Here is a 13,537-nt window from a genome sequence, read left to right on the forward strand (position 1 = left end):
AAGTTAAACTTCTAACTATATCACTTAATCTGAACTCAAATTATTGCAGTTTGAAATCGATCAATTCGTACGGAGGCTAAAATGCCGCAAACAGATAGACACTTCAATTTGATAACACCTTTTTTTGCTTCAGGGGTAAAAAAATAGTAAGAAAAAATATATTCTAAATTACAAGATACTTCACAAAAAATAGACTCGTGCAAATCACTAGATAGATAAAAACTGTGCCATCAATTGTTTTTATATTTATTTGTTGGGGATATACGAAATCTTATCATAGTTATCATAATATCTCAATCTTATCACATGCACAAGTTGAGGATTGACAAGGAAAAGCGCGAGTCTGAATCGCGTCTCGGTCCCGTACAAAGAGATGCCTAAAAATAATAAGATTATTTTTTCTTTCTTTATATTTGTATGCTGTAATGGCTAAACATGACTGTTACTTTTTTTTTCTTTTTAACACCCTGGATGCACACTATGTATGTATACTCATGTTTTACAAATAAAAATATCGTTTAGCTTTAAAAAGTTGTCCAAAAAATTTTAGTTGTAAAGGGTTGCTATGTTACCCAAGACACGAGATCTGTAGTGTACGGGCGTCGGAATATCTATTAGACTAGGATAGATATAATATTCCTTATTACACACCGCATAAGTATGGGATTGAATACGAATAAATAGTTTCATGGTGCCACAATGAGCTAAGAGCCTTTTTCACAATCGCCACATACGTTCTCGTCTTTATTTGTTTTTTTGAAACTAGTCCCGCATTAAGGAACTTAGTCCTTGTATCGCGGGGGGTTCACAGACATACAAATCACATGCACAAAAACACCCAGACTCAGAACAAGCATTAGTGGATCACAAAAATGCTTGTCCTATGCGGGGATCGAACCCGACACGTTGCGCTTAGTAGTGGCATGATGACCTCAACCACTCGGCTAACCGAAACCAAACCGAACCAAATTTTTCATTTTATCTGCCAGATACCGGCTGATGAGTGATTGTGAAACTGGCGCTAAAGATGGCGGATATCGTCAGCGACGACTATTTGTAAGAAACCGGCGCAAGTTCGACTCGCACTTAACCAGTTTATGAACTGGTGACACAAAGCTTATTGGAAACCTAAAAACCTTCTGGAGGAAGACAAAATCCTAGGCCGTTTTCCAGGCACTTTCAAAAGGCACTTTCACTTTCACTGACAGTCTTTACAGGTAGTCAAAAGCTTGAAGGTCAGACAACCAGTCTAACTAAGGGGTATCGTGTTGCCCAGGTAACTGGGTTGAGGAGGTCAGATAGGTAGTCGCGCCTTGTAAAGCACTGGTACTTAACTGAATCCAGTTAGACTGGAAACCAACCCCAACATAGTCGGGAAAAGGCTAGTATGATGATGACGACAGTAATGACTCTAAGAATGAAGAACGAAGACAGTTCTAAAATGTCAAGATACTCTAAAACGGTAACTAATGTTAAGGACTACATGACACCATCACATGTTATTCAGAAAATCATTTTAACTAAGAAAGAACTCTAATTGAATTCTATTTATCTGAGATGCCAACAAATTAAGTGATTATGAGGATGGTATATATACTTTGACTTATCAGATAATGAAGACAGTGAAATCTTGGTTTTTACTTAGATAAGTTCAAAGGAGAGATTTAAAAATAGAATAATACCGATAACATAATACAGAAATATAGTCAGGAGATGGGTGTGTATTGGAATACCTCGGATTAATAATAAACCTCACTCTCAGAAAAACAGGAGCTTGTGGCTAAGCTATAACTGAATCAGTAAATCGATCACAGGTTAACCTATGCTTGACGAGGTTGGGTGACCATCATTGTCATAACGAGTTTCTCCGAGTTTGGGAAGGCACGTTAAATTGTGGGTCCCAACTATTATTCATAGATTATTGACAGTTGTTACGGGTAGTTAAAAGCTTGAAATGTTATATTGTGTTGCACAGTTAACTGGATTGAGGAGGTCAGATAGGTAGTCGCTGCTTGTAAAACACTAGTAGTCAGCTGAATGCTAGTAGGCTAGGCCGATGATATGATGACTCACAAAAAAAATGTTACCCATATCATACATATACCCTATAAACAAAGGATAAAGCAAGAAACATCAAAGCGTTTAAGCACTAACACTCGCACGAACAATTGCTTCCCCTCAACCTATAGTAGGCTTGTAGACAACTCATCTGGAAATATGAACCTACCTACTTTATTCCTCAAAGATTACAAATATGTCCTAAATCAAAACAGAAAGGATTAAATAATGCCTTTTAGGAAGCAATGCTTTGCAAGTAAAGAACTGTTTATTTCTTAAAAAAATCGAAACTTGATGAGATTGTGTCCTTTTATAGCGGACATCCTATAGCTTTGATCACCATACAATTGCAGTATCACACAATATACAGACCAAATAACTAAATTGGACACTATGGACCAAGGAAAGGTAAAAATAAAAGCTTAAGCTCTGTCAATAGGAGACTGACTGACACTAGTTTTTAATATTGTTCATATATAAATTGTTTGACTTTTAAAAGTGCCATATATTGGGCTAATTGAAATAAAGAATTTGACTTTGACTTATTAAGGCACTAAAAATAGCAACAAAAGGTGTTTTTTAGTCATAAGAATATCTTAACTATGTTCTCATATTAAATAATTAAAAATGTACACTGGCAGAAATTGTTCTAAAAATAAGAAAATTTACAACTATTTAAATATAATGTCAGAATGTAAATCTAGACAGGTTTAATTATAGGTCTATAAATTCAGATAGCAGAAAGATTATCAACAAAACTTCATCATAATTTTTGTGTACTAACTGAAACATGTGATGTCAAATATCAGACTCACTGGCAATGATTGTTATATACTAGGATAAAGTGTACAAATAATTTTGATAAATATATTTATTGAAATGAAACTACTTTTACGGATTTTATCGCGGTTTAATTTTAGATTTTAGTTCCCGACGTTTCGAAACCTTTGCAGGTATCATGGTCACGGGCAGACTGCGGGTGGACAGACATGGTCCGTAAAAGTAGTTTCATTTCAATGTCTAACATTCGCGTAAACCTAAGAAACCAAATATATTTATGTTCTTAATTATTATAAGACACTGCATAATAGTGAAGGTAAAAATCAAGAGAGAATGTGAATTCCAAATTTTGCAATCTCGGATTTTCCGCAGTCAACAAGCAACATGATCAATCCTCTAATTCCTGTATGAGAATAGGCCTATACCCATCAGTGGGAAATAATAATGTAACTATAATGACAATTTATTGCTGTAAGTAATTAATTTCTTAGTTTATCTTTATATTTTCTTCATCTTTTGATACTTAATAGTGACTTGAAACTTGAATAAAATTTTAAAACAGTTGAAGAATGTTTGTAAAATGATTTCCATAGAATGTTAATAATTGAAATTCTTCTAAGTAACTATTTAATTAAAAATATATATTTATGACTCCTTGATGTTTGAAATAGTAAAACATTCTCAATTTACCTACACTTTTTAAATGTATTAAAACAAATACACCCAACCTTTTAGTTAGTATAAAATAATTATAATTAAGAGAAATTTAAGTGAAATCAGCTCCACTGGCATACTTATTACATTTGGACACGTATTTCGCACATTTCGCTACCACAAACACTTAAATCGGCGTTTTATTCACTAAAATACACTCTAAAATGTTTATTGAAATGCGTATTTATCGTAATAAAATATAATAAATAAAATAAAGTTGAACGAATTTGGTTCCTAACCTGTATGGCGCATCAGAGTATAGTCCATTGATCCCCTGGTACATTTTTATGAATAAAACAACACTGCAAACACTATTTTAGGCAATAGAACGGATAACAATATCATTAAATCTCATAAAACAGTTATAACCAAACATTTCTTCAAGCGAAGAAGAGAAACAATTTTGTTTTCTTATTTGACGTAAAGGATTCGCATTCATACTCGTATGACGGATCATACGATCATTCGCTCTCGCTTCAGCGCGTTTGTTTGCTAACGTGCGAAAGGGACGGCGCACTAATTGGTTCAAAGTTGCCATAATAAGGAAATTGCAAGGAGATTGCATAAGAAAACTTGTTTATTAGAGCGTTAGGGTTGGGAAAGGGTCAATAAATCGATAAGACAGGAATAAATTATTTGCGTGCGTAAATTAAATTCGATATCTCCACATACGATTATCAGACCAATTATCACTCGGATTCTCAGGCTAATTACACAGAATGCAATTGACTTTGTACGGAATCCAATTATTTTTATTTTAAGTACTTAAATACATCGTTATCTTGCAGCATGACATTTGCAGAAACGCGTTATTGACAATTGCTTGATAAAACAATGATTGTTGCGTAATATGTGTTTATAAACATACAACAAGAATAAAACCGGTAATACCTGATGTAAAACCTTTAAGATACTTAGTTTATCGAGATTATCATAATAAGAACATTATGTTTTATTTAAAAGTTATCGATAATCAATGTTTTTTGACAGTGTAACGAGCAAGGCTGCGTGGAAATCCCGAAGACCGGTAAATCACAAATACGTCCTTGTATCTTCTTAATGGTCTATTCTTAATTGTTTCAATTCGTAGGTTTTTTTTATTGACGAAGATGGTGTCATACTCTCATCTAATATGTGAAAAATCATTTGAAGAGGACAAAGAACGCCATTGCTTTTATTAAAATAAAATAAAATATTGTTTGCTCCTTTTTTATTTTTACCGACAAAACAGTAAGTTATGCATAAATTAAAATAATTATTTAATTACGTTGTAGGCTTACAAAAGTTACGAGAGCTTGTTAAAATTAATAATTATAATATACAACATGCATTTTAATCATCTTGAATATTTTGACTTATTTTATAAGCATAAATGTATTTATTTAAATATATTCATTTGTTTCTCAAAAAATATTTAGGTTGAATTATATATTCTGATTATTACTCAATTTTTCACAATAACAAACTGCTAGAAAAGGGAATTTTGTTTTTTAAGTGTTAAGTAAAAACATTAAAATTTGTTAAATGCGAGACAACAAAATCTGTGTGTCTGGTTTTGCGAGTCCATTCCAAGTCAACCTCTTACAGGCTGGAAAAGCAGAAGCAGAAAATTTTAAATTCAATTTAAACTGGTTTGAAGTTTCCCTGATATTTCAGCCTGCTAGCTTATCGGGGAGTGCCACAAAATTGAATGGCAAAAATCCAACCGGAACGACAAATAAACTAATAAGAAAAGTGAGTGTATAGAAACTTGGAAAATGACTCGAGTTTGCCATTCTAAATGAACTAGTATTTTATCTTTTTAACTCGAATCGCTCGATCTATTAAAGGCACTGACTATTTACCATACCTAATTGATATTAGGTATATGAACAATTATGATTAAGGCGTGGCAAGTTACTTAACAAATTCACAGCAGCTCTTATGCATAAACCGATGGATTATTCGAAATGGCTAATAATTATAACCAGCGGAAGATGCGAATTCTGAAATATAGGCTCAAGAAAAACATATAAGTTGGACGAACAAAGAAGTTTGAAGCCCCCTTCTACTTATTTATTTTTAAGGTAACAAATTTATAGCTGTAATCGATGTGTGAAGTCGTTGCTTTTTAAAGTGGCATTAGAAATACGTCATCAGTGAAAAATTTGAATTGTCTAGCTATCACAGTTCATAAGATACAGCCTGGTGACGTACGGACAGCGGAGATTCATAACCTGATTCACTTTTTCGCAATTTGGTTACAGAACCCCAAAAACTTGGAATTGATTGTAAATACCGGTACCTGTTAGCACATACCTACAATTCCAACAAGAAGGTCGAATTGCCAAGTGTAACGCATAACGCCTAAATACAACAGTTGAGTGAACTCCACCACGTGTGGCAACACTTTGTAACGTTATTTACTGGCCAATAATCAACAAACAAACGCTTTTAATAAACAAGATAAAAATATAACTTCATAAACAATGTGTTTTTGTATCCTATTGTGACTTCAAATAAAATGAATTGTGACTTTCATTGTTTTCGAATGGACTAATATATGTTAACGGAAAACCCCGACTTTAGGACATTTCCTTTTGTCTAGGCTAAACAAAACTTGCTTCAGACTCCGTGGATAGCCGAGTGGTTAAGGGAAACCAACTGTACTCGACGTGTCACAAGTTCGATCCCTGCGGCAGGACCTGAGTCTGGGTGTCTCAGTACACGTGATTTGTATGTTCGTGGAAAGCACCGCGTCGTTCTTGTAAAATCCTAAACCATCCTAGAAAACAAATACTATTCTCAACAAGAACCCAAAATATATAACCTTTTAGTTCACGACACTAGACATTCTCTTTGCAGGTAATTTTTAGCTCAGATTTGGGTCGCATCAGTAATACTCCGTCCAAAACTAGTACACACGTACTACTTCCCGGTGTCATACTTTAGTCCTATCAGGGCCCCGATTCTGCTATTTACAATGACCGATGAATGAATTTTAAATTGTACCTATTCTCTTAAGCATTTTGCCAAAATAATAATTGGAAACTCATTGTATTGACCTTGAGTGTACTGTCTCGTACTGAATTTTCAATTATTGTGTAGGAAAAATGCTTAAGAGGTTACGGAAAGAGTCATTTTAATCTATTTTCATTCATTTATCGGTCATTGTTAATAGGAAAATTAGGGCAGTGATCAGTCGGTATTGCAATGTATATTTTAAAACTTGAAGATATTCTAAGATCCTGTTTCACCACAGCCAACTAAATTCCCGTTAAATTACTTGACAGATTTTTTCAAACAAAGATTGTCAAATTTTTCAATGTATCTGCCAGACAGCGGCTAATCAGTGATTGCGAAAGGCGCTTAGTGTAAAACTTTACATATATTTTACGACAAGCTGTTGCCCACGACTTCGTCCGCGTGGTTAGAAGATATAAGTTAGGAATTTTTGAACGGAAGCCCTCGAAGATGTATAATTTTCCCTGCTTTTTCCACATTGTACCTTCGCTCTTATTAGTCGCAGCGTGATGGTATATATATATAGCTTAAAAACTTCCTCGGTGAATGGTCTATACGACACAAAAAGATTTTTACAATTTGAACCAGTAGTTCCTGAGATTAGCGCGTTCAAACAAACAATCAAACAAATAAACTCTTCTGCTTTATATATTAGTATAGATGTGGTGTCCAAGACAGTTAATCGTTACCCCTAAGACACACCGAGCAAGATTCCGTGTGTTTCGTTAGTTTCATTGTAGATCCTGGAATACAGAAATTCCATTGGAGCACATTTTACAAAACCATAGAATAGAATCTATTAATATCTGTCATTTAATTTTATAAAAACATATACTAACTAAAACGACCAATTAATTCAACATTAATGATAGACAATACTAATTATAAATACGATTATTCAACTATTTAACCCCACCTATTAAGATATTCGCGAAGTTACTAGAACTTCCATCAACGTGTCTATTTGTTAAGTAAATAACTATTACATAAGGCTAACTACTAACTTAAATAGAAATACGCAATGGTATATTATATGTACGTCATTGGCTCATTACTTCATAGCATTCATTATTATCTGTGCAATAAATTAAAACCTTCTTTGTTTTCAATTTTTTAATAAGTGACAATCGAAATTCAAACGAGTTATTTTGTACGGTGAATACTGGTGAATAGTTTTTGGTTACGTCACAAAAACTATTTTTATAATTTATCAAGATTGTTGAGCTCTGGGCTATAACTGCACAAGTCGATCGATCTCAGGTTTAGCTACGCTTGACACGCTTGGTCCGTGTTTAGGTGACCATGTTATAACGAGTTCCTCCGTGTTTCGGAAGGCACGTTAACTGTGGGTCGCAGGTGTAATTCATACATCTTTGACGGTTGTTAAGGATAGTCCGAAGCTTGAAAGTCTAACAACCAGTCGAACTAAGGGGTAATGTGTATTCGTGTTGCCCAGGTAACTGGGTTGAGGAGGTCAGATAGGCAGTCGCTCCTTGTAAACGAGTACTAAGCTGCATTCGGTTAGAATGGAAGCCGACCTCAACATAGATGGGAAAAGGCTAGGATGATGATATCGAGACCAAGATCACACCCAGACTCAGAACAAGCATTCGTGGATCACACAAATGCTTATCCCACACGAGCATCGCATCGAACTCGCGACACGCTGCGATCAGTGAATTTGGCGGGATGTCCTTTATTAATCTGTTATTTGCGCAGTCAAAATCACAAGTTCGAAGTATTCGGCTATTAATTACAAAGATAGAAAGATACAAATACAAAGATACAAAGATACAGAAGAATACAAAGATTAATTATAAAGATAATGTACACGTTACCCAATATACTAACTACATTATCTATGATACTACAATGACGACATTAACTAATTTTCAATAAATAAATAATAGAGGCACAAAATTACAATTAAGCTTCTAAAAGCAACAATAAGGCAGCCAATACTTAAAAAACAACAGACGCATTCACAAAAGGCAAAAATAATAATTACTATTTCCTACTTATAATTACACTTAAGTCTATGACTTATAACTAAAGTTACCAAGATTTGTCTTTTGTTTGGCCAGACCTGTACAGTAAAAACATAAGTATGTATTATATTATTTAAAACATATATAAAAACACATTAGATGGTTGCAAAACTAATACTTAAACATATAAAGACTACCTGTTGCCTGCGACTTCGTCCGCGTGGTTAGAAGATATAAGGTATAATTTATACCTGCCTTCTATCTATCTTGTAGGATTCAGTCAGCGTTTGCAATGTAAGCGCAAAAGATGTGTTTTTTTACGACCTCACATTAGAAACCTCAAAAATTGTAGCCTATTTGTTATTCTGATGCTATAGTGTGGTAAAGTTTCATTCAAATCCATTTAGTAGTTTTTACGTGAAAGAGTAACAAACATCCATACATCCATACTTACAAACTCTCGCCTTTATAATAGTAGTAGGATGGTGATGGCGTGAGGTGAGGCGGTCTAGGCATCAAAATTGGGGTCCTTTGCCTCCCGTGGTGTATACCTTCAACAGTTTTTGGATAAACAAAAATAAAATATCGATTTTGAAATGTTGGTATTTTCATGAGCTGCTTGTCAGTTATCTAACGCATATGTTTGGATTGTCCGAAAGGATTACCGTGGCCCCGGTATATAAGGGAAAAGGAAAAAACATGAGTGGATTTAAGTCGGTAAAAGTCTGACTCCCTTCCCCTCAACTTAAAACGGAAAGAGTTTTTTTGAAGATTTTAATTTAGACAAACTTTTTATTATTTTAAGGATTCAAAGACATTTATTATGAACTAACTATTATTAGGTAATATATGGCTTATCTATACTTCTATACTAATATATAAAGCTGAAGAGTTTGTTTGTTTGTTTGTTTGAACGCGCTAATCTCAGGAACTACTGGTTCGAATTGAAAAAATCTTTTTGTGTTGTATAGACCATTTATCAAGGAAGGCTATAGGCTATATAACATCACGCTGCGACTAATAGGAGCGAAGATACAATTGATCACGTGGACGAAGTCGCGGGCAACAGCTAGTAACAAATAAAATAGCTGACGATTGGTGGAAGAGAGATGTCCCTCTACGTAGCGTATGTCGGTGTCACACTTCCACAACCATGAACATATTATTATAGGACGCGATGGTAGATCCTTGGGAGATCCTGTCGTCACAAACTCATGTAACATAAAGTTCAAAACAATTAAGATGTACAAAGATAGTTTTCTGAATAAGTTTGGTTTTCCTTCTAGAGACCTTCGCGCAATTGACCATACTTAAGTTGTAGCATTGACATTGACCCTAATTCCAATGAACATTCAAACAAAATCGAAGCTTACTTTTGTGTATCGTTGTCTCTTTCATTAGTAAACTAGAAGACGGCATTAGTGGATTTCACATTTTAACTCTATGTAACAAAAAATAAGTATTGCTAAGAGGACCAAAATAAAAAATTAATATTCATGTGACAGAAAAATCACAACAAAAATAGGTTATTCCATTTGGGTACTGTGGTGTTATAGACGGACATAAAATAGGTTATAATCTCGAAATCGCTGGACCTATTTTGGCAGAACGCGTCCAAAAACTAACACAAGAAGAAACTTCTTCTTAAATAACACAAAAGCCTTATTCAAATCATTGAATAAGGCTTTGCCTTATAATCCTTATTAGATATTAGACATTAAATATGAGCAAATAGACGGCATTAAGAAAGACTATATTTTTTTTCAAGTTTAGTCATCTTAGCCCATTCTTATTTCAGAAACCTGCAAAGACAATACGCGTTGTCATCCATAAATAACTTATGATGTGTTGTTTATTTTGTAATTATTAAGTAAACGTTACCGTGTATGACCAACATCGCAAGCCAAACGTAACAGAAACCTCACAAGTGTTTATGAAGTAACACGTCCTTGGCAGGATTACTTCAAACACTTTATTGTCAAATAACTAGTTATAAATGTGTCTGTTACTAGTTGAACCATTCTAGACCCTGTTTTAGAGCATTTTCTAATGTCCTAATACTTAAATAGGTTATGGCAAAAATTGAGTTGATTTGTGAGAGAAATAATCTCTTGTGAACCCCGATTTAACTCTTATGCACATAGCATAAGAGTTAAATCTTCATGGGAAAAGATGCAAGAAAAAAAAAGTTGAAGACAATAAGTTCTATATTGCATTGGATGTCGTAAAAGTTGGTAAAAGCCTCCAAGATAGTCTTCCGGAGAAATTATTTGAAGCAGAAGCATATTGAGCCCTTAAAACTAGATAATATTTGTGAATCAAAATTTCTGTACTGATAACTTCATTTAAAACATAAGGCCTAAACATTTCTAGCCTGTAGCTGTTTAATCCTAACTGGAACCTAAACACTTAACACACAAAAAATATTATTCCTATGAAGAGGAAACGTCAAGAAACTTTCTTTCGAAACTCTAATCTTAATCGAAAATATTAATATTTATATATATATATAAATTTATATTAATTCTCATATCTCTGTATGGGAAGAATTCTTTATTATAATGTACTGGGCTGACCTACATAGCGTTTGCATTTTTAATATTCGAGTGGCGTGACCACCGGTTTCAAAGTGTCGCTAGCTCTGAGGTCCGGATTCGATCCCCGGTCGGGTCAATGTAAAAATTCACAATTTTACATTGTCTCGGGTCTGGGTGTTTGTGGTACCTTCGTTGTATCTGAATTCCATAACACAAGTGCTTTAGCAACTTACTTTGGGTTCAGAACAATGTACATATGTGATGTGATGGACTCGAATATTAAACCTCATGTTGTATTGGAGAGCGAGAAACCCCTTGCAAACGCTATGTAGGTCAGCCCAGTACATTATAATAAAGAATTCTTCACATATAGAGAAAGGACTAGGTGAGAATTAATATAAATTTCATGACAATCTATAGAATGTCTGAAGTATGCTGAGACCGCGGCGTATTGGAATCCGCGGTATTCGCCCTTATCGGATGAAACGTGACTTTATCCCAACTTTATTAAACCTATCTTAGAAAAGCATTTACGATATTGGTTCTCATTCACATAAAACGAAAAATGGATGGCTGTTTTAATTAATATTGAAATTCTTCCTTTACAACAAAAGAAAATACCAAATAACGTTATTAAATGTAGTGTCTAGTAAAACAGGTTTATTCATTTTAAATACTAATTTAATAAACTGTGTTGAAAACTAAACCTTGGCTGAATAATTGTGCACAATTAACACAAATACATTAATTCAGAAAATAACTTTATACCTACTTCGGTGTTAAAATTTGTTTATTCTACGATTTTCAATCAGTCATTCAAGGTCTGAATCTTTATCTGAGGCTCGCACATCAAAGTGCATCAATTGACCCTCTCGATATCGCATTATAGGTTACATAGTGCAATACTAATGTTTATGAATATAATAATATTTACGCAAATCGAAAATCTCTAGATCAATGAAGAACTTGTCAAAAAAAAACAAATTAAAAGCAGTATCTGTATTTAAGTTGGCTTTTTTGGGAACTTTTAAAACGTCAAAATACGGTTCTAAAATTTTATTACATTCATATTGAGAAAAACCGGCAAGAAACTGCATAAATAAATATTATTTGTAATGTATAATTGTAAAAAGTATTTGGTACATATTTTAAATTATAAAACTGCCTGTATTTTATTTTAATTAAAAAATAAAAACCTTACGTTTTTACGTTCATATCGATAACCAGAGATTTATGTTACAGCCCTAAATTAGATTCGAATTTAAATTGACAACTGGCAATAATGGTTTTGAAATGTCGTTACGTCGTTTTACATTAAAGTATTTATTAAATTATCTTTCTATAAAAATAAATTAAATTATCTTTCTCATTGTGTATCAAGATAATACACCAATATAAATCTCAAATTCTTGTTCATCTATACGTCATAATAAGTTTATTTGAATGAACATTTCCGTATTTTTTAAGTGCTTGTCAAATATTGTATACCTTGTCAGATGCGTGATGGCGATGATTCGAGTGTATTTATAAAATAAAATTAAGATAAGTGATAAAATATATGTCGTCTTATCACGATTTAAACAAAATCATTTGCTTTTAGAGTTATGACTAACGCCAAAAATAAATGGATGGCGTTGTATTACGTTATCATAGACAGAGAAACAGAACCTCTTTTTTAGGATTCCGTACCTAAAGGTTGAAAGCGGAACCCTGATAAGACCACGCTGTCTGTTCGTCTGTCACTGTGTCAAGACAGATGCCACACAGCCGTGATAGCTAGAACGCGAAAGTTTGTATGTATGTTTGTTCCTCTTTCACGCAAAAACCACTGAACGGATTTAGACGAATCTTGGTACACAAATATGTAGTTCATGACCTGGATGATCACATAGGATAGTTTTTATCCCGATTTTATGTTCTAACAGCTAGAAACGTTTATAAAACCTGTATGATCGTTAGTACACATAATTAAATTAACTAGCCGTTGTATAGATTTCGTAGTTATTAAACTTTTTTAATAAAGGTCTCGGGTCGAGTCTGGATGAGGCTAGCACAGGACCGTAGAAAATGGCATGAGAAAGGGGAGGCCTGTGCCCAGCAGTGGTAGGATAAAGGCTGTGGATGATGATGAAACTTTTTTTAATCATACTGATGTATTCATAGTGAATTAGTGTATGAGTACGACTCGCCATGTGTTAAATTGTACCTTTTAATAAAAAATCTAATTTAATATTTATTTATACACTTTTAAGTTAGTAAATAAGACAATTAAACTTTTTTGTGCATTTCTTAAGGTCGTCGTAATTATTGACCGTTGTTTAATTGTATTAAGGTCGTATATAACTATGTAATTACGATTTTATTGGCCTAAGGGCCGATTTTTCAATCATCAGTTAACTTCTATCCGAGGAATAAATATGGCCGTTTGACATATTTTCTATACAAAATCTGGCTATT

At 33.6% G+C, this 13,537-nt stretch overlaps 1 protein-coding gene across 6 annotated transcripts in view; it reads right to left on the minus strand.

Annotated features, from left to right (window-relative positions):
- The window catches only part of LOC113498903 (acetyl-CoA carboxylase), an 88,605-nt gene that overhangs the window by 49,063 nt on the left and 26,005 nt on the right, over positions 1 to 13,537 (minus strand). The window contains exon 1 of one of the 6 annotated variants that reach the window (XM_026879102.1): positions 3,792 to 4,103. The exons of the other annotated variants lie outside the window; for them this stretch is intronic. Within the exon in view, the coding sequence (XP_026734903.1) occupies positions 3,792 to 3,835 (44 nt within the window). The 5' untranslated portion in view covers positions 3,836 to 4,103. Of the gene's footprint in view, positions 1 to 3,791; positions 4,104 to 13,537 lie in introns of those variants that run through there. 6 annotated transcript variants of the gene reach the window in all.

This window comes from Trichoplusia ni, chromosome 11 (assembly GCF_003590095.1).
Source record: "Trichoplusia ni isolate ovarian cell line Hi5 chromosome 11, tn1, whole genome shotgun sequence".
NCBI classification, from domain to species: Eukaryota; Metazoa; Arthropoda; class Insecta; order Lepidoptera; family Noctuidae; genus Trichoplusia; species Trichoplusia ni.